The sequence below is a fragment of the Taeniopygia guttata genome, chromosome 18 (genome assembly GCF_048771995.1).
Source record: "Taeniopygia guttata chromosome 18, bTaeGut7.mat, whole genome shotgun sequence".
Taxonomy (NCBI): domain Eukaryota; kingdom Metazoa; phylum Chordata; class Aves; order Passeriformes; family Estrildidae; genus Taeniopygia; species Taeniopygia guttata.
The window spans coordinates 9,289,192-9,314,134 of record NC_133043.1 but is presented as its reverse complement, the minus strand read 5'-3'; the positions used below and the strand labels follow the sequence as shown (position 1 = coordinate 9,314,134).

Here is a 24,943-nt window from a genome sequence, read left to right as displayed (position 1 = left end):
CGCACGGGGCACTCGCAGGCGTACACTGGGTTGCTCAGTGCAGTTTATTGTCGCACGGGCTCCCGCCGCCGCCGCCATCGCAGCGCCCCAAGCACCGCTGCCCCCGCCCCGGGAGCGGCGCCCAGCGGCGGGCGCGGGGCGGTGGCGGCGGGACGGGGATGAGGGGGAGCAGCCGAGGGAGGGCGAACGCCCGCGCGGTTTCCAGCCCCGGCCCCGCGCTGCCCCAGATCGCCGTGGGTCTGGGGCAAAGCCCAACCACGCCGGGGTCCATCCGCAGGCTGTGCAGCCGCCCGGCCCACTGAGCGGAGCTCCGCACCACAGCCCCTTCGTAAGGCCTCCGCCACGGCCCCTCACGGAGGAAGGGGCTCCCTCCTGCCCGGCACGCACCGGAGCTCATGCTGGCTGCCCCCAGCCAGCCCCACCGTGCCCCCCACACCGAGGGAAGGGGCCCTGCTGCCCGTCAAGCACGGGGGCTCATGCTGGCTGCCCCCATAGTGGGCATGGGGAGGGGGCTGCGTGGGGGCACCCTCCCGTGCAGCTTAGCAAACCCCCAAGTCTCGGTGGAAGGAAAGATCGGAGGGGTTGTAACAGCTGGGGAGGGGGTCCACATGTCCAGATGTCCAGAGGAAGGTTCAGAGGAAGGGGTTGAGCCCCCCGGGCGCGGACGGCGGGGCCGGGGGGCCGCTCAGCGGCAGTAAAGGCTGCGGCAAGGTGCTGGGGAGTTCGGGGAAGGTGCCAGCCTGAGGAAAGGCACTGGCGGAGGCGGGGAGGGCAGCGGTGGCAGCGGGGACGCTGCTGAGGGGCAGCGGCAGCGATGCGCTGTAGGTCATGGAGTTGGCGGCGTGGCCGGTGGGCAGGCCGGGCACCGGCGAGCTGGTCCGCATCTGGTTCAGCGTGGGCTTGGGCTGCTCGGAGAGGCTGAAGGGGTTGGTGGGGGACGGCGTGCTCAGACCTGGCAAGGACAAGATGGGACATGTCAGGACAGCCAAGCCACCTCCAGCACGTCTTCTCCCCCGCCCAGCGTAGGGAAGCCCCTGGCCAGCAGCCCTGCGGCACCTACCCGAGAGAAAGGGGTTGCGGGTCTTGGAGGCCGGAGTAGGTGCGACCAGGGAGTCCAGGTTGACCAGGGAGGAGGCGGCAGGCCCAAGGAAGGCCTCGGGGGTTTTACAGTCCTTCCGATCCTTGCCGCATTCAGGCAGGGAGTCAGCCAGGTTGGCAAGGTCAAAGCTCTTTGCCCCATCCTGCCTGGTGCTGGGGAACAGGTCTCCAAAGGGGTCAGGCTCTGAGATGGAGGGAGATGAGACACACGAGTTGGGAGACACCAAGAGTGACAGCATTCTCCCTTGTCACTGCACAGGGAGGCTGACAACACAGGTCACAGCATGACACAGTGGGGCTGAGCCTGCACCATGGCCTGCCCAAGTATCCCCCAAGCCACCACGGGAGACAGCAGAGTTAAGGACACAGATGCACACAGAGACTTGGGCTGCTCCCTCAGCTACGGGGCAGACTGAGGCCACAGCACGTGCCCGTGGAAACAAGATTTGGCCACACCAGCAAGCAACTACACACAGCCTGGTCAGCCCTAGAACGGCCTCCCTGCCCAGGCAGGGACAGCTCAGCCCCTGCCCACTCCCAGCTCTTACCCACGGGGCTGCTGGACTTGGCCGAGGGCGGCTGCGAGGGCTCCTGCTCCGGCGGCTCGGGCGGCTTTGCAAACGGGTCAAAAGCATTCCCCCCTGGAGCTGGGGGGAAGAGGGGACACTCAAGGAGGGGAGCAAGCAGGGAGGTGGGAGGCAGGAGATGGAAGGGCAGGAGAGAGGCAGGGGTGGCTGCCTGCAAGGAGACAGAGAAGAGGGGATGCAGTGCGAGGCATAGGGTTGGGAGTCAGGAATGTGAACTAGGGAAGGCTTAGATGAGCTAGATCATTGGATCACTGCAGACCAAGACATCCCTACTGCTTGCAGCCATTACCCCTTAACAATCAGGTCCCTTTCCCAGCCCCAGCAGGGACAAGTGGAGGGGACAGGTCTGCAGGTACAAGTACTGGCCCCCAGACCAGGTTCTGCAACCCCCACCAGGGACCAAAACTGGGGGCAACATATGCAGGACCTGCATGGGGCTAGAGAAAACACCCAGGAGGAACCGAAAGTGGCGCTGAGCTTTGAAACACAGGCTGCTCCTACAACTGTTGCCCCATCTGCAACATGGCACCTGCGACGAGCAACGGTCCTGTCTAGTCCTGGCAGGGTGTACAGGGGTCACCTGGGCTGAGCAAACAGGTATCACTAATGGGACACAGCATCACCCCGCTGCTGGAGGGGTGTGGGGCTCCCATGTGCTCCCATGGGATGGCTCTATTAACTGCCGTGTTAATTAAAGCAGCCTATTCTGTACAAAGATAAAGCCTAAAAGTTCCTTGAAGTCCTCAGGATGCTGAGGGGTGAGCTGAGATCCTGCTGAGGGTCAGGAGGGTAAGGAAGGGGTGCTTGGGGAGCTGGTTGAAGGAGGAAGGGGGGAGAACCCAGAGATGCCCACTTGCAGGAGGGCAGTGATGGTCAAGGCTGTCCTCAATCCTCAGCAAAGCCAAAAGGTCCCTTGAGCCTCTTACCAGGGGTTGGAGGCTGCTCAGGCACAGCAGCCCAAGGGTCAGGAGCTGGTGTAGAACTGGAGCCCTGGGGGGCTGGGGGGGATGCTGTTCCCCAGGGGTCTGCAGGAGGGAAGCCAGAAGACATCGGTGCCTTCCCCCAGGGGTCAGAGGCTGCAGTGGTGCTGGGGGGAAAGTCCCAGGGCCCAGCAGAGGTTTGCTGGGATGAGACGCTCGCCTGGGAGAGGGGCTCCCCACCAGGGTCTGGGACTGGCACCCAGGGATCTGCTGCACCGGTCCAGGCAGAGGCCACTGGCTCCGCTTTGGGTTTCATATCTGGAAAAAAAGGGACACTCTGGGAGAAGGGAACAATGCAGAGCACAGAGGAATTCTGAGCAGTGGGTATGTTGCCAGGAGACCATGGCTTCCAGCAGTACCACCTAGGAGTGTAATGGAGTAGGCACCAGAGGGAGAAGAAGGCAGAGGATCTCATCATTGAGCTCCTGGGGAGGAACAGAGGCAAGGGACAACTTTCTGCCACTGTCCCAAATTTTGGCAGCCTGCAAGTTGTCCTCACCTGGCATATCCCATGGGTCAGCAGATGTGTGGCTGGAGGGGGCTGGCGCCGGCCCGAATATATCTGCCAGCTCCAGAATAGAGGACTGCAGACAGGAAGGGAATAAAGAGGTGAGAGGAGCCTGGGGCAGACCTGCAAGATCACCCCTGTGTGGCTACCCAGCCTCCAGTGCTGTACCTGGCTTTTCTTCATCTTATCTTCTTCTTGCTCTTCGTCCCTGCCTGGGGCAGTCTCCTCCACAGGTCTCTGCTGCAGGGAGTTCTCCCCTTGCCAGGTCCTCACTTCCTGTGGGGACAAGGGATGGGCCCCGTGAGCTCAGGAACCCTGCAGCCAGCACCTTCTCCAGGAGACACACCCAGCACAGGAGCTGCCACCCAAAAAGTCCCAGCATGTGAGCAGACAGCTCCTCCAGGACCGAGCCCCCCAGGAGAGCACTCAGCAGACAGCCCGGAGCAGCGAAAGCAAAGCGGGCACCAGAGCGAGCTGATGTTCTGGGCTCTGGTGCCACGGAGAGAAGACCGAGTGCAAGGAGAGCGGAGCGCCAGGACTGCAGGACACAGGTACCTTCTCGTGCTCCTCTTTGCTCAGCGCGAGCGCGAGCTGCAATTGCCTTTCTTCATCTGTACTGGAAAGTGGAGGAAGTGGCTTCTGGCAACAGAGGAAATTGGGTGACATTTCAGCTTGCCCTCAGCTCGCAAACCTGCTTTGGAGGTTGTCCCTCTCCTTGCCACCGCCATTCCAGCGGCCCCTTGCCTGCCTGCAAAGCATCTGTGCCCATCCAGCTGGCCTTGCTGCAGACCCCCAGCCCGGTGTCCCTGGGCTCTCTAACCAGCTCCTGCCCAGGTTCCCTGCAGTCCCTGCCCAGCTCCTTCCCCCATCCCATCACCTGCCGCTGTATTAAGGCGGGGATGACCCTAAATTAGGCAGTCAGCATCTCCCTTGGGAGGTTTTTGGGGACCCTGATGCAGTCAGTGAAGGAGAGGAGATGAGTAAGGCATCCTCTTGCCCTGGCAGCCTGCTGGGGAAGATGGTTTGTGACACTGACCGCCCTCAGTTTGGGATTCCTGCCAGCCATACACCTAGACCTGAGAAGACTTTGGGGAGAGGCTGTCCCTGTAGCACCATGGTGGCCCTGATCACTGCCCCATGACACTTTTCCAGCCGTGTGGGTTCTCATGGGGGCTGGGAATGGCTACCCTGATGCAGGTGTACGTGTGTCGACACCCATAAACGTGTGCACATGACTGTGCAGCCCAGAGGGACTCTAAGAAAAAGGCAACACTTTCCAGAGAGTGTTTCTACAGTGCTCACTGGAGCAGTGTGAGGAGGCTATAAACACCCAAATTCCAGGCCAAAATTATTGTGATATACACCCTGCTCTGCCTCCAAAAGAGCCTCCATCGGACAGGAAAGACTGGCAGCAACAAGCACCATCTCCAGAGCACATCCCTTGCCCTGGCAGTACTGAGCTCATGGTGCTGGGTGCCAGCTCCAGGGGATGCCCACTGGTCCAGCCTCTGACTTTGTGTGCTGGCTGTACCCACAGGCTCATGCACGCCGTGCTAGCTGGTTGCTGGTGAGCAAATTATCCATTCTTGGTGGAAAAGAGGCCAGCAGACAGGAGAAGGGACAGCTTGAAGTGGCTTCACACTGGGCACAACATCTCACTTGCTTGATTCCTCTTGGAGCTGTTTCTCAGTGCTCCTTCTAGCCCAGTTTGGAAGGACCAGACAGTGGGAGGGAGTGCTGATGTGCAGTGAGCCCCCAGCCCGGGGCATGCTGCTGGCCCTGCACCCACACAAACTGCTGGGCAAGGCTTTGCCTCCAAAAACCTCTGTGGGTAGGCAAGAGGAATGGGGGAGCTTAGACCAAAAGTCCTTGGCAAAGGAGGGCAGCCAGGCTGGGGGATGGGCTTTGGGGTAAATCCAGAAGACCCCCCAAGTTCACCCTGGGGTCTGGGAGGCTGGACAGATCCCAGCCTGGTGCTGTCCTCTAATGTGAGAACAGGGTGCAGGGGCAGCCATGCCTCCATCTGCCCGCTGGTGATTTTGGATGCCAGACACAATGAGAGCAGCCTGGTACAGTTGCAGGTACATGCACCAGCCTCAGGGAGCCCCCAAAATCCTGCCTCTTCCCAGGGAACTGATCCACTGTGTTCACAGATAAGGCAAGGTACAGGGAGATGCCCCATGCCCCAGGACAGGCAGGGCCACTCTACCTTCTCTGCCTCCTCCCGACTCATGGCCAGTGCCAGCTGCAGCTGCAGCTCCTCCTCTCCTGTCGTCTGGGGCCGCGCTTGCTCCAGGTCAGAGGCAAACCGTGGGGATGAGGATGATGCTGGGAAATAAAAGAGGAAAAGGGGAAGGAGTGGCATCAGGACTGAGGTATTTTGGGAAGCACATCAGCAGTTTCCACGCTTCCGTCCCAATGCCCAGGCTCCCCAGGAGATGTAGCCACACATCAGAGCTCCCTACTTCCAACAAGCCATGAGTTTAGGGCTGGAAGCCCCACCAGCTGCCACTGCTGCTGGGGTCCACCACTGGCCCAGCCAAATCTCTGCCCTGTGGTGCAGGATGGGCTTCACCACCACCATCCCAAAAGATGCAGAAGAATGACAGGCACCGAGCAGGTGCAAACCAAACGCAACACCTGCCTCCCCTGAGAGAGCTTGAGTGGGCCGCCAGCAACACTCACAGTTGAACGAGGAGGGTGAGCCCCGTGCCCGGCTGTAATCTTCACCGTAGGGCGATGCCCGGCGGCCGTAGGGGACCTGGTGGCTGCCGCTGCCCATGCCCTCCAGGGCCATGCGCTCCTTGGTCTGCAGCGCGTGCGCCCGCTCCTGCTTCAGCCGCTCCTCGTCCTTCAGCAGCGCCATCACCTGCTTCACCTTCTCCCGGATGTTGATGCCCTGGTCCTTGCCGTCACGGTCCACGTACTGGAAGTCCTTCAGCGTCTGGATGGTGTAGAGGTTCTCCCGGCACTGGTGGGTCACCTTCTCGGAGCCGGTTTTGATGAGGTAGTCCAGGAGGGTGAGGGCTTTGTAGACGTGACGCCAGTTCTTGCCGCTGTCGTTCAGCCGCCGCCAGATCATGCCCATGACCTCGGCGAAAGCCACCGTGTTGAAGGTGAGGTCGGCGATCTCTGACATCAGGGAGCTAGGAGGACCCCAGGGGTCATTGGAGGTGGCCTCCCGCACCTTGATCTCTGCCTCTGAGTAGTTGTGCACGATGTTCTTCACCTGCCGACGCAGCGCCGAGGTTGTCATGGCTGTGTGGTGCTGGAGGCCTGCTGGTGGCAGGCAGGAACAGGGGAGAAGGGATGAGTGAGCACGGCCACAGCCTCAGCAGCACCTGCAGCAGGGAACAGCGACACAGAGATCTCAGCATCACCCCAAGCACCACCCCCAGAGTCCTCAGCTGGACCAGGGACATTTCTCAAGGTGGATGTGAACATCATAGGGGCATCAGATGCACCCTGCCAGGCTGCCATGACTCACCAACTCAGACACACAGGATGCTCAAGGGGAAAAGAAATCTCATGGCAAGTGATACCCAGAATTGCCAAACCACCACAAGTTTTGACTCTGGATTCAACAACATTTGGAGATTCTACCCTGCACTTCTGCTTCTAAAAGTAATCATCTGAAAATAGCAGCTCCCTCCTCCAGATCCTGTCTGCCTCAGCTCCACCGTCCTGGCAAAGCTGATTTCAGACCCTCCCAGCCCTTGTGCAGCCAGGAGTTCCCCTGTACAGCCAGATGCACTACCTGCAGCTGCACGCAGCCCTGCTTGTCCCAGTTGTCAGCCCAAGGCTCTCAGTGCTGCCAAGGCTGCATCATGCAAACCCAAACCCTTGTCATGAGTCAGAGCCTGTAACAACTCACTAGTGCTGGCAGCTGCTCAGGCAGGTTTTCCCAGCAAATTCGGTAATTTTGTTCCTGCGAGAGGCTGGCAAATTCAGGGTGCTAACAGCCAGTGCCAGGTTAGCCAGCAGGATGGATAATGCCCCTCTCACCAAAACCCCAAGCTGTCTGAGCCTCCTCTGGGCCTAGACACAGGGGCTGCAGGGGTTGGCATGGCCAGGAGCTGCCCTGGTACCTCCCCACAGGCAATGCCTGTCCTTGGGGTGTGCCCCACTGACACAGACGCAGTGACGTGGGGCAGTCTGGACCTGTCCTCATATGAGCCCATCACAACTCTGTGCCCTGCTCCAAGCTGCTCCTAAATCCTCACCTTCTCCCTGCATGGTGAGAAGATACTGTTCACCCTCATTTTGTCAAGGGGAGGGAGAGGCAGAGGCTGCCTGGTGCTGCCTTGCCCTCAGCAGGGCTACACGGCAGGACTGGGGAGCTGAGCTGCTCCCAGAGCCCTCACTGCAGCTGTGACAAAACTCACTGGCAATTTTTCCCCCATCTAAGATAACACATGTGAGCAGAGGAATATCTCCCCCACACAGCAGTCTGCAGACAGCAGTTATCAGCGTCCATTTCATCACCCACCTTGGGTTCCAGTACCTCCCTGGACTGCAGCTGTTGTACCATATCCAGCCTTCTCCTAGCTCAGGATACCACTCCATGCCACTGGAGCTGGGCCAGAGCCACGCTGATGTGCCCACAAGCCATGCACAGCACCCACCACGGTCCCACACAACCCGTGCAACCAGTCCGGCACCTCCTGCTCCTGTGGGCCAGCAGCCAGGCGCCCCACAGCTCCGCCAGCAACAGCTCCCGTGAGTCAGAGAGGAGCCTGGCACCACCACGCTCGCGGGCAGACCGAGTTTCTCTCCAGCCGGTTCCCTGCACGGATTCCCTTTCGCAATGCAGCCTGTCAGCGCGGCCTTTGGATCCAGCGGGACAGCCCCTGGTGCTGTCAGCCCGCCTGGCACTGAAACGCCTCCAGGACAAGGGCAGCAACACAGCAAAGTCCTCCAGGACTTGGCTCCGTGCTCTGCTTTCCACCAACACCCAGGTGGAGATAAAGCCACGTTCTCCAAAGGTGCCACCAGCCTGGAAAGCACCAGCAAGTACGGTGGCAGTCCGAGGAGGAGGCAGGATGGTTCCTTCTGCCTCCAACAGGTTTCCTAGCTGGACAAACGCCAAGGTCCAGTGACAGGCTCCCGGCATTGCTCATCCTGGCCAGAAATCTGACCCCAGCTGGACTTTGCCCACCATGAGATGGCCTGGGAAGTCTAAATGGAAAGAGATGGGAAGCATGGGCTGGGGCAGGGATGAGAAGAACGTAATCAGGGCTGGAGCTGCCAGCGGGGCTTAGAGCTGCGGGTTTATCAAACACAATATCATCCCCCCCCCCCCCTCCACGTCCCTGGAATATAAAGGGAGTGAAACAGAAGCCGTGTGGGAGATAAGGCGGCAGCACCCAGCAGCTCATATGGAATTACTGCAGTGACCTTGACCAAGAGTGGCCAGGTGGAGAAGGACACGCCTGCGGGGCCAGGTCCCCGTGGCCGGCGGGCCGGGGCAGGGGCTGCGGGAGCTGCGGGGGCTGCGGGGGGCGAGGAGGAGGAACGGACAGCGTAGGGATGGGGGGGATGCGAGGGGGCAAAAGGGACCGGCGAGGGGAGCGGGGCCGGGAGGGGGATTTACAGCTCCATCCTTAATCAGGTGCAAGGCTGGGAGGAGCAGCGGCCGCCATGGGGGAGCGGAGGGAACGGCTCCGCAGCGCAGCGGGGCCCGAGCCCGGCCCGGGAGCTGTCCCGGCACCCCCGGCCCGGCATCCCCCGCAGCCCGCGGTGCTCCAGCCTCCAGAACCTTCCTCCTCCTCCTCCTCCTCCCCCCAGCGCCGCGCGGACCCGGAGCGCGCAGCCCGCCCCGGTTACCTGCGCGGTGCCGCCGCCGGTGAGCGCGGCTGGAGGCGGCCGCCCGCTCCTGCTGCGAGTTGCCGGGCTGGCTGGGCAGGTCCCGGGGCTGCTCCCGGCTTAACCCCTTCCCTTCGGGGCCGCCCGGGCAGCGGCACAGGCGCTCCGGCCCGCCCCCGGTGCGCTGCGGCGCAGCGCGGTGCGGTACCGGCCGCGGGGGATGCGGAGCCCCGGCTCCGCCGCATGCGGGAGGCGGGGATGCTGTAAATGCTCAGTCACTGCCCCTTTCTCTGGCAGCCAGCCCAGCCAGCCGCTGCTCGCTGCTGCCTGCGCGCCTCTATTCCTGTTTTTTTTTTTTTTTCCCCCTCCTCCCCCCGCATTATTTTTAGACAGAAATCCACGTCCCCGGGCGCGGAAGAAGCTCCGACCCTCCCCACCACGCAGCTCCCCCTCTGTTACCCAAGGCCACGCTCGCAATTTGGGTTCTTTAATTTTTTTTTATTTTTTTCCTTTTGCTAGGATCTAAATTTGGAGCGGGTTCTTCCCCTGCTCTGAACAGCTCCCGGAGCCTGGCTGGGGGGAGAGAGAGAGAGGCATCAGATGACATGACAAAATAAGTCATGTCTCTCATCATTTCAATGCCACCCCCTCTCTCTCGGCCTCTGCCTTCCATTTTAATCACTGACAGCCCTTCAAGTATTATGGATATATATAATCTTTTTAATATCATTGACATTTTTCATGATGGAAAACATCTCAGGGGTGCTGAGACATTCTGGGCGGGGAGGGGGGTTGTGCCTTCCTGCTGCTGCTTCCACCAGCCACACAAAGTGCTGAGCCCAGACCCATCTTGCCCCAGGGTCCTGCCTTAGGTCTGGGGGAGGCCATGTGCCTCTGGGGGCTTTGCAGATCTCAGCAGCCTGACATTCCCAACAGGCTCTGGCCGTGCAGGCTGAATAAGCATCCAGTCCCACTCCCAGCTGCAGTGTGGGAAAAGGGCATATCCAGCATCCAACCCCTCTGCAGGTCAGCCCAGAGAACATCCCAGCTCGGGAAGTGACAGGCATTCTTCATGGCAGCCCAAGCTCCAAGCTTTCCCTTCCTCATTCCCAACCTCCTGCTTCACTGTGTCAGATGGTAAGGCAGACAGCTTGCCTTTCTGCAGGCAGGGATTTTTTATGAGCAAAGTGAACCTCTCCATGGGCAAAACACCCCTGGAAGTGTTTTTGGAGCTGTACAAATGTGGAGTTTCTTTGCTGGGGGACCCAAAACCCCACCATGGGTATAGGACCCACTGCTTGCCCTCAGCAGAGCCTGGCTGCTCACCCAGACCCCCTCTGCCATTGGAAATGTACTGTCATCTTCTGCTTGCAGCATTTTCCTGCAATTCCCCCTCTTCCCGTTCTCTCTGGTGGTGATGGTGTCTCCAGGCCCCACTCACATGATGGGTTTGGAATGCAACTCCCAAGGCCAGGAAGGTTGCTCACCTTGGTTATTTAGCAAACACAACACAAATTATTAACACTAATACAAATAATGCCCACGCTTGGGAGAGGAGAAGGAATAATTTCCTTGCCTGGCTGCAAGTATTCAGCCTTACAGTATCCTGCAGAGTGCAGGGCTGACAGCCCTGAGGGTCTCCTTACTAAGGATAGAGCCCATATCTCACACTAGGCCTGTAAATAAGAGGTGTGTGTTTCTAAAGCTACTTTGTGCAAGCCACCTCTAATTCCACTGCAGTTCCTGTTCTGTTACTTCCACAAATCAATGCAAAAAAAAAAAAAAAAGGCAGCTGGCTCACAAAAAGCTGCAACAGCCAGAGAGAGAGTAAAATACCACAGTTGTTGGCCCAGCACATCCCTTCCTGAATGCTCCTTGTACCTTGTTCTCTGAGGACAGTCTTGTCCAAGGCTGGAAGAGGCACTGGCAATAATTATGACAAAAATTACAACAAGAAATTAGACTATTCACAGGTTTGTGAATAGTCTAATTCACAATTAGACTGCCCTCTGCCCACCTGCCCTCTGCTACCAGTCTCCCCCCTGGAAGGGAAGATGCCAGCACAGGACATTCTTCCATTGTACGTGACTGATGTCAAACTTTCATCTACCCGTGTTGTATTAACAGATTTTCCTGTGGGTAGATGAACACATGGAGCCTGGTTTCAATAGGACTGAAGATATGGATCCATGGAGACATGGATGGGCTTTGCCTTCCTTTAAGGTAAAACTACCAAATAAAAGGATTCCTGCCTCTTCAACAATCACATGTCCTCTAGAACATGCAGACTCCCTCTCTCCTAGAAACAGATGGCTTGAACAGTTTGAGTTGGGCACATTCACAAAGCTGATAATCATCTCCAGGAAGGCAGGAGCTATTGTCAGAGCCTGTGAGACACACCCCAACTTCAGGCCTTTTTCCCCCTAATTCTCAAAATGTTGCTGAAATTCTCAATCCAGGAATGCTGAGCAGAGACATTCCCTTTATGGGTCTGTGCCCACTAAGCCAGAGGAGGCTCCTGCTGCTATAGAACCCAAAATCCTTCCCCACACCCCACTAAGAGAAAATATCTCAAAAGATGAGGAGACTCACCTGGCCAGTGAAAAAAACAAGCTGTTCTTTGCCATGGTACTGCTGGGAGCCAAGGGGAAAAACAGATCCTCTCCCCAGAGACAGCACAGGAGTTAAGAGGAGAAAGCAGAAGACACCAATTCAGCAGAAGGAGCAGTCATTTCACACTACAGGTGCAGCTGCAAGCCGTGTGCCAGCCCAGGGACAGGGGCACGTGCCCAAGGGACACACCTGGAGCCACTGAACCCATGACTGAGCAATGCTGAGCATGGATAGGCATCTGCTGCCTAAGAGTTCTAGCTGGATCTCCATCCCCAGTTAATGATCCTCCAAGTCCAGTGTGCCACGCTCAGGCCTGGATGCCTCCACAAAAAGCCCTATTCCAGCAGTGATGCACACACAGGGAAAATGCTGATGAGCCCAGACACACAGGCAGATGGACAGACAGGAGGGGTGGCTCTATCATGAGGACTTACCGTGGCTCACAACTTCTATAGCACAAATTTCACTCATTTAAGAGACATTAGTCTTGGCAAAACCTGGCTCAGAATGGGGCATGGATACCTGGAGCTCAGTGGAAAGAGATGGCAAGATCAGCACAAGAAGGAAATCTGTGAGTGCAAAACCAGGCAGGGTGGCACACCCCTTGGGAGAGTTTTTACTGGGATGCAGAATGCCTCAGAGAAGCCTCCTGTCAGCAAGTCCAAAGCACAATCAAGACATTAAAAATATACCTCATGTTCAATGTCACTTTTAAATTCTCCTGTAGCAGAAATACCAGTATTTTCCAGTCTAAATGTTTTCTGAGGTGGTAATACTTCTTGCCTTGTCTCTTCTTGGCAAGCATCATCTGTAGCAGTAACAGATGATCTAGCAATAGTCTCACATCACAGTGTGTCAGAAAAGAGGCAGCCTGGTATTTGTAATCACTGAATCACTTCAGAAAGAAGAATCTCCACTCCATTCTGTAAATATGGTTATTTATTTTATTTTTTTTAAAGCAAGTCTATTTCTACATACAAAGGGCTTCACTCCCACTTCAGAGCATGTTACTGCTTCAGATCCTCAAATAAAGACACCATTTCACTCACCATTGAATTTAGCAGCCTGTAAACCTGCAGAAATTGAGAGAAGACAGCTGCAGTGAAAACACACGAGGAAATCTTGAGGCTGAGACTGGCAGAGATGGTTTCTGACATTTTCATATGGGCACACACATAAGCACACAGAAGTGGCAGCCTGCTGCTGACAGAGCTCTGGTAATAACTTCCCTGGCTATGAAGTGTGTTTAACATTATCTGCAGTACAATTAATTCAGCTGATCCCTCCAGAGTCTGCAAGCCATGCTAAAGACATCCCAGATAGAAGTCCCACATGTGGCTGTGTGATGGCTGAATTTCTGCTAACAGATTCCAGGCTGAAACAAATTCATTTGGATTTCACACTTACCTTGCTGCAGCACAAGGGACATATGTCTGCCAGTTTTCTGAGTTTAACAAAATGCTTGCCTCTCCCCCTGAGCCTCAGTGTGCGTTACAAAAAAAGAACAAAACCAAGACAAGGACACAAGCTTTGGTCAGACTTACTTCAATGTAGAGCTTTTCCTGATATGCTTCATGTAAAATAGAGTCCACCTGCTCCTGAACAGGTTCTGCCCCATCTGTAGTTGCAGCTTCCTCTTTCACCTTCTGCTTGTCATCTCTTCCTTTCATGGACTCTGCTCCCCCTTTCATGTCCTGCACAGAAATGGAAGATAGTTGCTTCTCATCTTTTGCTTTCAGCTTTTTGCTGCCTGAATGATCCTAATCAGGAAAAGACCAAGGGGAAAAGGGACGTAGGTCATGACACTGCTCAGACTGCTTCAAGATGCATCTCCCAGCAGCAGCACCTCTCTCACTGGGTTGGAAATCAGCTCAAACTCAGGATACACAACCTCAGGATGATCACACTGTCTCCAGCACTCAGGGCTCACCAGGCATCCCAACACCTACCGCTTTCTCTTTCCCTGATGTCCCTCTACTTTTTTTGCCTTCTTTATCCATTTTCTCTTCTTTCTTACTAGCTATTTTGTCTTCCTTTCCTCCTTTTTTTCCTCCTCCTTGCTTTACTTCCTCTACAAAAAAAAAAAGGATTTCAATTAACCAAAAGCATCCACACATCCAGAAAGTCCATCCCACTGCAGTAGCACAGTGGGGATGTGTTACTTTTGCAGTATATTCTCCTCTTTTTATTAATCTGAGATGTACTGCACTGAAAAACAATAGACTTGAAGACTTCTTTGTTTAAATAAGGAATGAGGAGGTGTCATTGAAGCAGTATTTTCTGGGTCAGTCTGTGTGAAAACCATGGCTAAACCTAGCTGAATTAAAAGGCTTTTTTTGTTGGGGTGTTTTTTTACTGATGCCAAACCACAGATCCTAATTAGTATTGTTAATGTCACACAATCAGCCAGTTTTCTTCCTGATGCTTCTTCCTCAGGGAGACATGTTGAAATTGACATTTCAGTTCAAATTCATCATGTTTTTTGTATTTCCAACAGCCCACAGAAGGCAGCTGCTGTGCTAAAACCACCATTTACCTGTTTCCTCTGGAACAGCTTCTACATAGGTGTCCTTCTTAGTCAAACCAAGCACGGATCTCAGCCTCAGAGAACAACTCACCAAGTCATCAACTGCTCTACGCCACAGCTGGAGGCTGAGAAAATGATCAAGATCAGAAGGGAGATGGTGCAGCAACTGCCACCTTGTTTGTGCCCAGAAGTGAAGGCACCTTATGGCTGACAGCTCTCCTGTGCAACTAAACCAACAAAACAGCACCCACTGTCTAAACATCTGTGCAGGGGGATGCTAAACTGCTTTCCTCACATTAGAGACCTCCAAGGTCTCAATGGTTTGCAAATCAGCAGGCTCCCAGGAACCCATAAATATTACTGTGAAACTAGGTCTGCTCCTCAACATGACACATGTTGTTATATCAACCTGCTCTGTGTTTACCAAGAGGAACCTGCGTCCTTTTAATTTAGAAGCAACTCAAAGCTGTTGATATTATTTACAGTCTGAAAGCCTGAGCAAAGAACAGAGAGACTGTATGAGGGAGGAGACAGTTATCTGAGTAAAAGGGTACAGAAAATACCCAAAGGTTTCATAAATACAGTCTGGAATAATCTTGCCAGAAATAATCTTGTACACTCTCCAAAATTACATGCATTTAATAGTCTAAACTTATCCCTAGAAAAAAAAAAAAAAAAAAAGAAAAAAAGGCATTTGGGTCCTAGACAGCTGCTACAATTAAGCTATAAAAAACCAGGGTGTAAAGATGACTTCTAGACCTCATATAATTATGTGCACTCTGAGGACAACACTTGCAAGAGAGTTTTCTGAGGCTGTTGATCACACGGTGTTTCCACAAGCTTTTCCTTGCAAAGGAAACCCACCAGAGTGGATACAGCAGGTCTGACTGAGTTGGCCTCTGTTCAACACACAGCTCCAGAGCTGCCTTATTGAGTTGGGTCAGTGCTTCTTCCTGCTGCTCTTCCCCGGAGATTGACATTATAGCCTGCGAGAGAAAATTCACAGGGGCTGTGAAACACTTCTCAGTCTTTATTCTCAGTCCCTGAGCTCAGTGGAGCAGCCCACAGCTCTCTTCCTGGACACTAATCTGAAACCAGGCTGCACTGGGCACTTACACACCCAAATGGGGCTTCCTACACACCGAGGATATGGCCAAGGTACCCAAGATCTGCAGAACAAACCCAGATTCCCTCATCAGACCGATATTAAGCCCCTTTGCAACTTCAGGTGTTCTGGGAAACAGAGATTCTATCAAGCTAGAAGGCTCCCTAGTAAAGCTTAGTTATAAAAACAACAGAGACATTTCCAAGAGAGCACTACAGAAAAATCGTTGTCAGAATCCAAAGCACTCTTGCTTTAATCTAAGGAGGTCTGTACATCATCCACAGCTTGTCATGAGTGCTCCCTTAGTTCTCTGATGAATAGGAAGGACTCTCAAAGGAGAAGAGCCCTTGGGGGAGACACAGCAGGCTGTAAACCCAGCCTGCCTCCACATTCAGTCCTGGGATGACAAAAGCTAATGGAGGAAGAGCTTAAAATATCTATTATATTGTGTGCTTCTCTTTTCTTCTTCGCACAACAGCCCACAAAGTCTCTCTCGGGAATCTCTTTACAAGATCACTGAGGGTGTGGTCAGCAGAGCAAACACACATCCTAAAAGTAAATCTTGTAAATCTCACAAACTCCCACCATATTGGCAGCAGCCCTTAGGTGTGCTCCACTGGGGCAGTGTGAGCATACTGTTTGTAGGGGAATTAACAGCCCATCAGCTTGTGGGAACAGAGGTGACCACCTGTTTAAGGTCCTCGAGGGAAAGGTTCCATCCTGAAGGACCTGCTTCTTCCTTCTCAGTGCTCCTTTCCCTTGGAGCCTCCTCTGATGTGTACTTCCCACACGGGAGCTCAGTGGTGCTGCTCCAGGCAGAGGGAGTCTCCAAGGTGCTGTCCTGGTACTCCATGTCCTCTGCAGTGCTCCTCTGGTCCAAGGGCTCTTCCTCCTCCAAGACTGAAGGCACAGGCAGGTGCTGTCTCCATAGTTTATGCAGCTGTTTTACCACTTGATGCTGATAATGCAACTGTAACAATGGGAGGAAAGGTAAACGTGAGCTGCACCTTCCCTCTTCAAACCCAACTGTTAAAGCCTCCACAACAGACTCTGCCAGCTGCAGAATACAGGATTAGCAGCCCCATGGATCTGCCCTCCCCACTTATTTCAGTTGTGCAGTCCATACAGCAGCAATCCTCACCTGGGGATTTTTCCTGTGGAACAGCTCTTCCTCTGTGACATAGGCATCCACAGGAGATGGGGTGCGCTCAGGCGTCCCAACTTGGTCAAGAAGTTCATTCAGGATGTCTTTGACTATAGAAGCACCTTCTCGAGCAGCCAGCTCGCTCTGAGGCACCACAACAGGAACAGCATGTGTGAGTCCTCATTCCATATGCAAACACACAAACTCAGTCCCACCTGTAACCCACTATTCATTATACTGAGTTTTAAGGACATGAACAACTGCAAACCCCGCTGAGCAGAGCAATACTTCCAACAGCTTTTCAAATAAACTCTACAAATCCTGCCCCCAAACTATACTTTTCAAAGCATAGTGTAATTTTCAATTTATACCTTAACTGCTATAATAGTGTACAGCAGTACACTACTTCCCACTAAATAACTAATGAAATTAATTACCAACAGAAATTTCATTCTTTAAAGGACCAGTGTGAACACTTTAGGAGACAGTCATGTCTTTAGTAACAACATTACAATAGACTGCAGAGTTCCTCATTTCATTTAGCAAACCTGCTCAAGTATGTGCAGACATTCTGTAAATCTCACTCTCAGCAGTAATTGCACAACAATAAAAATACCATGTTGTCCACTCCCACCCTTATCCTCTATTTGCATATAAAGTTCAAAGCTCAGTTACCCAGCTACATGCTTGGTTACCTCCAATTTCTCTCTGAAGTCAGCAAATTTATCCTCATACACAGCAATTCCCCAAAGGGTCACCTGAAGCAGAGCTCCTCCTAATAACAGAGGATGTGTCCTAAATTCCCAGGGCTCACTGAAAATGCCTGCTCTCTCTGACTTGAAAATGAAAGAAAACCTCCGAGTTTCTCCAGGCAAAATTACACCTGAAATAAGAGAGAAAATGCATTGGTGAGCAAGAAACCACCTGGTTAGCCTGACCCTTTTCCAACACCATCCCAAGTGTCCTTATCTTTCTAGGAGACTCTTTCCCCATAGTTTAGCTGGCTATCACACTTCATCCAGCTATCATTCTCCTTCCAGATTTACTCTCAATCCCTTATGTTCCTGAACTGGCATTATTCCCATTGCACTCTCCTACAGCAAGCTCAGTTTTCTCTCCAGAAGATTATGACCTGTTTGCCACCAGAAAATTATTCACTTCTCAATATTCCACCCATTTACACTCAGAGCAGAAGCAACCTCCTTTCCTTTAAGTTCCAGGAGAGGGATCTGCCTTGCACAGCTCTTTTGGGGTGAGTCAGCTCTGACACCCAGGGTGGCTTCCTCAAGAGAAATTACCCAGCAGTGCTCTGCCATTAGTCAGACTCCACATCCAGGGTAACTCCCAAATTCCTGCTCTGTGCTTGAGGTACAAAGGTCTTGGAGACCAGCAGGTCTCATACCTGGTCTGGTATCAAAGTAAAAACAGGGCACTCTCCTCCCCTTGACTTCTCTGGAGGGGATCTGCTGAGGAAGCCTCATCCAGTTGTACCAAATGGCAGCTCTGCCATCATTGATCACTGTCAGGAAGCTTTCAGCCTTCTCACTAGCCAGAGTCTCAAAGGTGAGCCGGGCAGCAATACCAATTTCCTTCTACAAGGAAGAGGAAAAAGATAACAATTTCTACTCTGTCTGGTAGGATTTATCCTGCATGAAGTCACAGCTCAAATAAGGGGCTGAGCCTTTGTAGGAAAACTTGTAAGGCAGGTCCAAAGAAGTGGCCTCTATCCAGAGAAAGCCTGGGAATCTGAACTGCACACCACAACCACAGCCCCTGTGTTCCTAGATCACTCTGAAGCAAACACAGGGATACTCTATTATATACAGAATAAATCCCCCATTCTGTGGCCTTGGAGTGACACGTATTGTACAACTGTGACTTGGGAGCTCAGATAGGCTTAGCTTGACTAAACAATTAAAATCTCACAATTACCCTGCAAGCAGTGATGCCCTTGATCCAACGAGCAGGCTGGCCACAGAAAATTAAAGATGGAACTCTTTCAGCTTCTGGAACTGCAGTGAAGAAGTCACCTACGGGGTCACTGCTAAAGAAAACAAAAGCCAGCATTTTCATGGAGTGAAATTCACTTCCAGAGAGGGGAGAACCAGGGGTGATTTACAAGACCCTGTAAGAAATAATTCCATTTCATATTTTCTCACACACTAATCTGTTTAGGGACAGAGCCCTGCAGATGTGGTGAACCCATCTAGCTACATGATGCTGGCAAGGAGGACAGGACAGCCATTATATTAAAGAATGAGACCTGTCTGAATTACATGACTGAAAAAGGACAAGAGGCCCTCAGGCTGTGCCTGTAACAGATGGACAAGACAGGGAAAACTAGGAAAGTAATGATGGAAGGGTGGAAAAAGACAATCAAATGGAGGTGATTGAGAGTAGAATCCCACCCAGCCTGATCTAAGCTCTGAAGCCACAAAGAGTGGAGACTGGAGGAAGAGCCTCAACAAAACTCTTCTCTGATTCTTGCTCCTTAGACACAAGGCCCCAAGGCACAAAGGCTCCTAGATCTGGTGATTATAATATAAGAATATGCCTTTTTATTGTGTCCCAGTGGAGATTTGTCTTCATTCTGGATAAGAACAGCTAAGGATATCCTCACAGACTGGTAGTGCACACCAAAATTCTTTATTTTGCCACAAAGTATGCCACAAAGTAGAACTTACAGGGTTTCAATTTCTTCAGAAATGTTGGTATGTAGAAAAGCCTCGGCTGAGACAGATGTGAAAGGCTGTCCTTTCCCAATCACCTCCAGTCCTTCCAGATCCTGGACATACACAGAAATTACCAACTCACAGTTGCTTTTCTACATAGAAAGGACATTAAAACACCAGACAAATGCACTAACTTAGCCAAGTAAAGTGAAGTTGTGATTTCTTGCTCCTACAATGGTTTTTAGAGGCATCTGAAAAAGGCTCAAGGGACACAGGAAAAGAACCAATTCTGAGATTCCCAAGAATCCTAAATAATTCCACCCCCCACTAGCAATGATGCACAGAGAAAATGTCCTTCACATGTTTGTCATCCTCAGAGACAGGTTTCAAAGACAAAAAAATGTGATGTTTGTTCTGTTTGTAGGAGGAGGGGCCATCTGCCTTCAGGAGTTTATTTCAGAGTGTGTCTTCCACATGGGTAAAGATCTCTTCCCTCTGCCCCACAGCATTAAAAAGTCCTGCACCAGTACTTGGCAGATTCTTCTTTGCCTAGGTCCTGGAAGCTGCATGCTGCTGGGCTGGCATCCTATTCTGAGGCCCCTAGACCACTCCATGCAACATTTCAGGAGGTCAGACAACTCTTTCATAGGTGTGGCCCTTTGAAAATGCAGGAACTTCCATGAAAAGCACCGTGGGACCAAGTTTTAGTTTCCTAACGCTTTTTTCAATCCAACTCCTGGTAATTTTGTTACTCTACAGCATCTGACAAGAATGTCCTTGTTCCTCTCACCGGCTTATGGAAGCCCAGCTCCTCTAGGAGAGGTTTTAGCTCCTGCTGTCGATGTTTCAGGAAAAGACTCTTATCCCAGTTTAGGTGGCAAGGAATCCTCTTCGGAGGCTTCAGACCTGTGGCAATACCCATACAAGAGCTCACTCTCTACACACCCACATGCCTAATCAAATTGCATTCTCTGCCAAACTTTGGCCTTGCAGTGTTTTAAAGAGGAGGCTCAGCAGGGAAGGAGCTGCTTCCTCCACACTTGTGCCCCGTTTCTTTGGAATCACCTCTCTGCAGTGTTCCCTTACCTGTTTCCCTCTGGACAGTTGGGGGTTTCCCCACATGAGTGAGTGGTTCTGGGTGCCCACACTCTGTCCGGGTCAGGGTCACGGTCAGCCCGGTGAGTTCATCCCCAATTTGCTCAGGAAGGCTCCAGAACTCGCTTCCCACTCGGTATCCCTAGGGTGGGAAAAAAGGCTCCCACTGATTGTTGTGGATAGTTATGCAGATACCTGCTATTTTCAGAGGCACTTGAAGCTAAAAAGAGGCCTAACCCTGACTATTTGAGCATTTTAAAAGTCTATGAATTATCCATTTCTGCAGAGCAAGCGAAATTTCTATCAGGCTGCTGTCAAAGACAAAAGAACTCTCTTCTATCTAGTGCACATGAAAGTTGAATGATATTAAAATAAAGCCTCAAACAAATGCAAATTCTTTGATAGTGCTATAAATGTGAAAAAAGAATTTTAACACAATACTCCCATAACCCTCCTGCCTTACCCATGCCCTTTTCTCCATGGCAATCACTAAAATCCAAGCCTGAAGCTATCAACCTTTCTGCCCCTGGAACAGCAATTGTGACACGTGCCCATGGCACTTCCCAGGTCACAACAGTCTTTGGTGAGAAACAAGAAATGCCACTTGCTCATCACCACTTTCCCCTGACTGGTACGCACAGCACAATTCAGTTTTTATTTTTCGTGTCCCCGAAAGCTCTGCTCAGACACCAAGCTGAGGGATTCAGAGTGGCTTTGATAAACACCTCCTGACAGCACTTCAGAGACTCACTTGGAGCAGTGTCTGCGCTGTGTCGCAAGAGCAGCACAGTCAGGACACACAGGAAGTGGGGCTCTCACCTTTCCAGGAAACAGGGCAGGGAGACTCCGGTCAATGAGGTCACGTTCTTCCTGGATTTGCCTGTAATTGTCTGACATGTTCATCAGCAATTCATTCTCTGGCCTGTGAAGAATTTCTATAAATAAAAAACGTCACATCATTGGTGCTGCACTTCTGGGCACACCCTTTGCCACTGTTATGGTTCACCTGTAACCCACTTACACTGTTCCCTGCCAAATCCACCTCCCTCTCCCCAGCTAGAGCCACCAGCTCACCTTTCCACCACATCCAGAGCCAACAGCATGAGCAGTGTGGGAGCTCTGAGAACATGGAATTAGACTGCAATGGCAGTAGGATTAACCCTGGTTGGCAACGACGGCTGCGGTTTGGGGACATCAAATTTTTCCACCTGCACACAGAATTTCACAGAATTCTCCTTAGACCTCCTTAGCTTCTCTCACCTCCTAGGTGTTTCTCCTGCTTTTTCCTGATTGCCATCTGATGCCTCCAGTTCTGGAAAGCTTTGTGCTCTAGTAGGTGGGCCTGACGTGCCTTTTCTTTCTTCTCTCCTCCGTGTTCCTCTTCTAAAGCTGCGGCAGTAACATCTGGATGAGGAACCTTAATAGCATCTGCTAGCTGATGAGAAATGAAACATTAAATGAACCTCTCCATGCACACCAAAACAGGAATGGGAGAGGGAAGGAGGGAAGAATTCTTCAGACCGACAGCACTGTTACATCAGCAATCTGAGAGGAAGGAAACTAGGGCAGTAGAGACACACTAAGATACAATGGAAATATTTATCTGAGTAATGACACTCCAGCAATGGCATTTCAACACCAGCTCTTCTCTGAAACCATCAGCAGGGTACACATGGAAGAGGAAGCCGGTGTAATTGTTCCCTCTGTGACCTGGTCCTGGACTACAACAGGATATAAACCTGCTGGTGCAGTTTCTCCAAAGGCAAACCCTCCCCCAGAGTGTGATGAGGCTGGGAAAACCACACCTCAGGCCTGCCCTGCTCCTCATAGGTGCTGGAAAGCACCAAAGGTACTGCAGGCACCACACTCTGCCTCTGGAAAAGTGCTGTGCAGCACCATTTTCCTAACTCTACAAACCAACCTGAGTGTTTCTTCTGGCCAAGGCTTCCATCCTAAACTCCTGGAGACTTCCCAAAATATGATGAGGGAGGATCTCTTCACAGCCATCATCAAACTGTCTTGATCCTACAACACACATATAAAAATACCCAAGCCCAGAGCCAGGTCACTAAAGTTTGGCTTAGCAAAATCAAAACCCAGAGGCAAGAAGTGAAGTTGAATCCTACCAGGAAAAGTCAGTGGTCCCCTAGGTGCCCTGGGGGGAAGAGGATGTGCCACGAGATGTGCCACCTCCTTGGGTCGGTGTTTTCGGACAAGGTAATTCTTCCGAACTAGAATTCTCCCAGCATCACAGGCGAGGCGTGGAGCATGCAGCTTAAGGAAATAAACACAGTGCAATTAGGTACACCCTGACTCACCTTTATTCCATCTGAGACTCGCAGGATATGCACAGTAGTCATGTCAGTACACTTCCTGCAAGGGTCCTGCGAGTCCTGGAGAGGGACTTTGCACACAGACATGTAACAACAGGACAAGGAAGGAATGGACTCCAAGTAAAGAACAGGTTTAGATTATCTTAGAAAAATTCTTCCCTGTGAAGGTAGTGAGGGCCTGGCACAGGGTGCCCAGAGAAGCTGTGGCTGTGCCATCCCTGGAAGTGTCCAAGGCCAGGCTGGATTGAGGGATTGGAACAACCTGGAATAGTGGAAGGTGTCTCTGCCCATGGCAGGGGGGGTGGAAATAGATGAGTTTTAAGGTTCTTTCCAAGCCAAATCTTCTATGATTCTTCCTCTACAAGACACCTTGCATAGCTGTGCAGATACCAACTTAGTTACTATCTCACTCCTCTGGATCTTGCTTTATAACAGGGGGGAAAAAATGAGAGTTTTATATCACTTTGCAGAAGAGATTCCTGCTGCTGTGTCACTCAAATGCTTCCACTCACACACTATGATCTGAGCTTTGCAAGGAAAGTCATGAGAGCTACGAAACGACTTACAAGTCTTATTAGATCAGAAAGTTGAAGATGTAATTTTGAAGAGGCAGACGACTTATGCTTCCATTTGAAAGGACTGTATAGGCACTTATAATCCTTTACTTTTAGCAACTAAACCTGATGAGCTGGCATTTTATCATTATAAAAATCCTGACAGACAGAATGGCAGGAAAACTCACCTGCTGGAGTAAGTTTTGGCTTATGTAAATGGGCAGCACCCTCTGCTAAACACCCAAAAGGAGAGTGTCAGTTAAGGCAGCTGTTTCTAGCAGTAAAAATACTCATACATACTTTCTCCAGGTCCTCCACCTTAATTTCAAGTGCCTGGATGTCCTTTCCTTTCAGAACATACGGAACAGGCTCAGGCTCTTCTAGAATAGTTGAAGAGGACTGTTCAAAAGTCTTTTCCTTCCTGCCTGAAAAACAGATGAAGAGACTTCTTCAGTCTCCCAAGGAAGCACCATATTCCTCTCAGGCTGGTTAATGATTTTCCAGCTGAACTATGTTTTGGGATTATTTCTCTTCAAGGTTGCAACAAACAATTAAATTCAGCATCTCTTGTAATTGAAAAAAATGAACCTCTGAGAAGCTGCAAAGACCAAAGTGGGTCAAGTAGGAGTGAAGTGTCTCACACTTTATTCAGATGGAAGACAACGGTAAGACAAATGCAAATAAAGACAGATCCCTGCAGGTGGAACAAGACATTCCTGAGGAGTTTCCAGCTCCAAGCACACAGATTCCCTGTGCAGGGCTCGGGTAACCAGCCCTGGATTTCAGCGGCAGAGCAGCTCTGGAACACCAACCCAGGCCGAGCCGGCTGCGGGGCAGCTCCTGCATCACCCGCGGGCCCGGCCGAGCTCAGGGGACCCCACCGGGGGCTGCTCCCCTCACCCCCGGGCCCTTCCCGCTCCTTTACACAAAACCCCAAATTCACAGTGAGGGCAGGCCGGGCAAGGGAAGGGAAGGGGCTGGTTCTGGCCGCCTCCACCGCGGGAAGGGGCTGGTCCGGCCCTGCTGCCGAGCCGTACCAGGAGGAGTCCGGTTCTGGGCCGCACGGCCCCGCCGCGCCGCCATGTCCCGGCAGCGGCGCCGCCTGTCGCGACAAGGCCGCGATAGGGCCGCGACAGGCCCGGGCAGCGCCCCCTGCTGGCGCGGCGCGGCACCGCTCCCCGTGCGCATGCGCCGCGCGGCTGGGACACGGGACAACGGGACACCGGAATGTCGGGAATGGTGGGACACCGGGACACCGGGATATCGGGAATGCTGGGGCTCCGGGACACCGGGATATCGGGAATGCTGGGACACCGGGACACCGGGATATCGGGAATGCTGGGGCTCCGGGATACCGGAATATCGGGAATGCTGGGGCTCCGGGACACCGGAATATCGGGAATGCTGGGGCACCGGGACACCGGGATATCGGGAATGCTGGGGCTCCGGGACACTGGAATATCGGGAATGCTGGGGCTCCGGGACACCGGAATATCGGGAATGCTGGGGCTCCGGGATACCGGGATACCGGGAATGGTGGGGCTCCGGGATACCGGAATGTCGGGAATGCTGGGGCTCCGGGACACCGGGATACCGGGAATGGTGGGGCTCCGGGACACCGGGATATCGGGAATGCTGGGGCTCCGGGATACCGGGATATCGGGAATGCTGGGGCTCCGCGACACCGGGATATCGGGAATGCTGGGGCTCCACGACACCGGGATTTTGGGAATCTGGGGCTCCGGGACACCGGAATGTCGGGAATGGTGGGGCTCCGGGACACCGGGGTTTTGGGAATGCTGGGGCTCCGGGACACTGGAATATCGGGAATGCTGGGGCTCCGGGACACCGGGAACACGGGACTCAGGGTGGCGGGACACCGGCATCCAGGACACCACCTGGCACCGGGATACCCGGACACA

General features: G+C 52.7%; 2 protein-coding genes and 1 long non-coding RNA gene across 6 annotated transcripts; 1 reads left to right on the top strand and 2 right to left on the bottom strand.

The window, feature by feature from the left end:
- Positions 1-26: 26 nt before the first annotated feature.
- On the bottom strand, positions 27-9,284 carry EPN3 (epsin 3). 4 transcript variants are annotated; one of them, XM_030287729.4, is made up of 10 exons: positions 9,000-9,280; positions 5,859-6,514; positions 5,383-5,501; positions 3,729-3,812; positions 3,342-3,449; positions 3,165-3,249; positions 2,612-2,923; positions 1,647-1,745; positions 1,061-1,282; positions 27-952 (listed from the first exon to the last, which is right to left on the bottom strand). In XM_030287729.4, the coding sequence occupies exons 2-10, from the start codon at positions 6,427-6,429 to the stop codon at positions 633-635; spliced, it is 1,920 nt and encodes a 639-aa protein (XP_030143589.4). In that variant the 5' UTR covers positions 6,430-6,514; positions 9,000-9,280; the 3' UTR covers positions 27-632. The 4 variants fall into 4 exon arrangements, with proteins under 4 accessions (XP_030143589.4, XP_030143590.4, XP_030143591.4 ...); XM_030287730.4 differs by lacking the exon at positions 1,647-1,745 and having other exon boundaries at positions 9,000-9,284; XM_030287731.4 differs by lacking the exon at positions 2,612-2,923 and having other exon boundaries at positions 9,000-9,283.
- Positions 8,273-14,212, top strand: LOC115497696 (uncharacterized). Its single transcript, XR_012058631.1, has 3 exons — positions 8,273-8,589; positions 11,106-11,201; positions 14,089-14,212. It is a non-coding gene; the product is annotated as an uncharacterized lncRNA (long non-coding RNA).
- MYCBPAP (MYCBP associated protein) lies at positions 12,513-24,224 on the bottom strand. The gene is made up of 19 exons (XM_012578574.5): positions 24,059-24,224; positions 23,322-23,446; positions 22,261-22,408; positions 22,056-22,159; positions 21,395-21,569; positions 20,954-21,069; positions 20,126-20,276; positions 19,830-19,945; positions 19,052-19,152; positions 18,300-18,411; positions 17,770-17,959; positions 17,063-17,250; positions 16,365-16,511; positions 15,912-16,193; positions 14,983-15,104; positions 14,128-14,243; positions 13,541-13,662; positions 13,136-13,285; positions 12,513-12,664 (listed from the first exon to the last, which is right to left on the bottom strand). The coding sequence occupies exons 1-19, from the start codon at positions 24,207-24,209 to the stop codon at positions 12,599-12,601; spliced, it is 2,682 nt and encodes an 893-aa protein (XP_012434028.5). The 5' UTR covers positions 24,210-24,224; the 3' UTR covers positions 12,513-12,598.
- Positions 24,225-24,943: the final 719 nt, after the last annotated feature.

Bases quoted from the DNA above. Each gene is read 5' to 3' on its own strand.
- MYCBPAP (XM_012578574.5), bottom strand. From the start codon at position 24,209: ATGCGCACGGGGAGCGGTGCCGCGCCGCGCCAGCAGGGGGCGCTGCCC. The intron at 17,960-18,299 runs GTAATTGTGAGA...TCTTCCTTGTAG, and splicing joins AGGGCATCACTGCTTGCAGG to AAGGAAATTGGTATTGCTGC. The intron at 16,512-17,062 runs GTAACCAAGCAT...GTGGTGCCTCAG, and splicing joins ACTTCAGAGAGAAATTGGAG to AGCGAGCTGGCTGCTCGAGA.
- EPN3 (XM_030287729.4), bottom strand. From the start codon at position 6,429: ATGACAACCTCGGCGCTGCGTCGGCAGGTGAAGAACATCGTGCACAAC. The intron at 3,450-3,728 runs GTACCTGTGTCC...TTGTCCCCACAG, and splicing joins GCAAAGAGGAGCACGAGAAG to GAAGTGAGGACCTGGCAAGG. The intron at 1,283-1,646 runs GTAAGAGCTGGG...CCTCCATCTCAG, and splicing joins CAAGTCCAGCAGCCCCGTGG to AGCCTGACCCCTTTGGAGAC.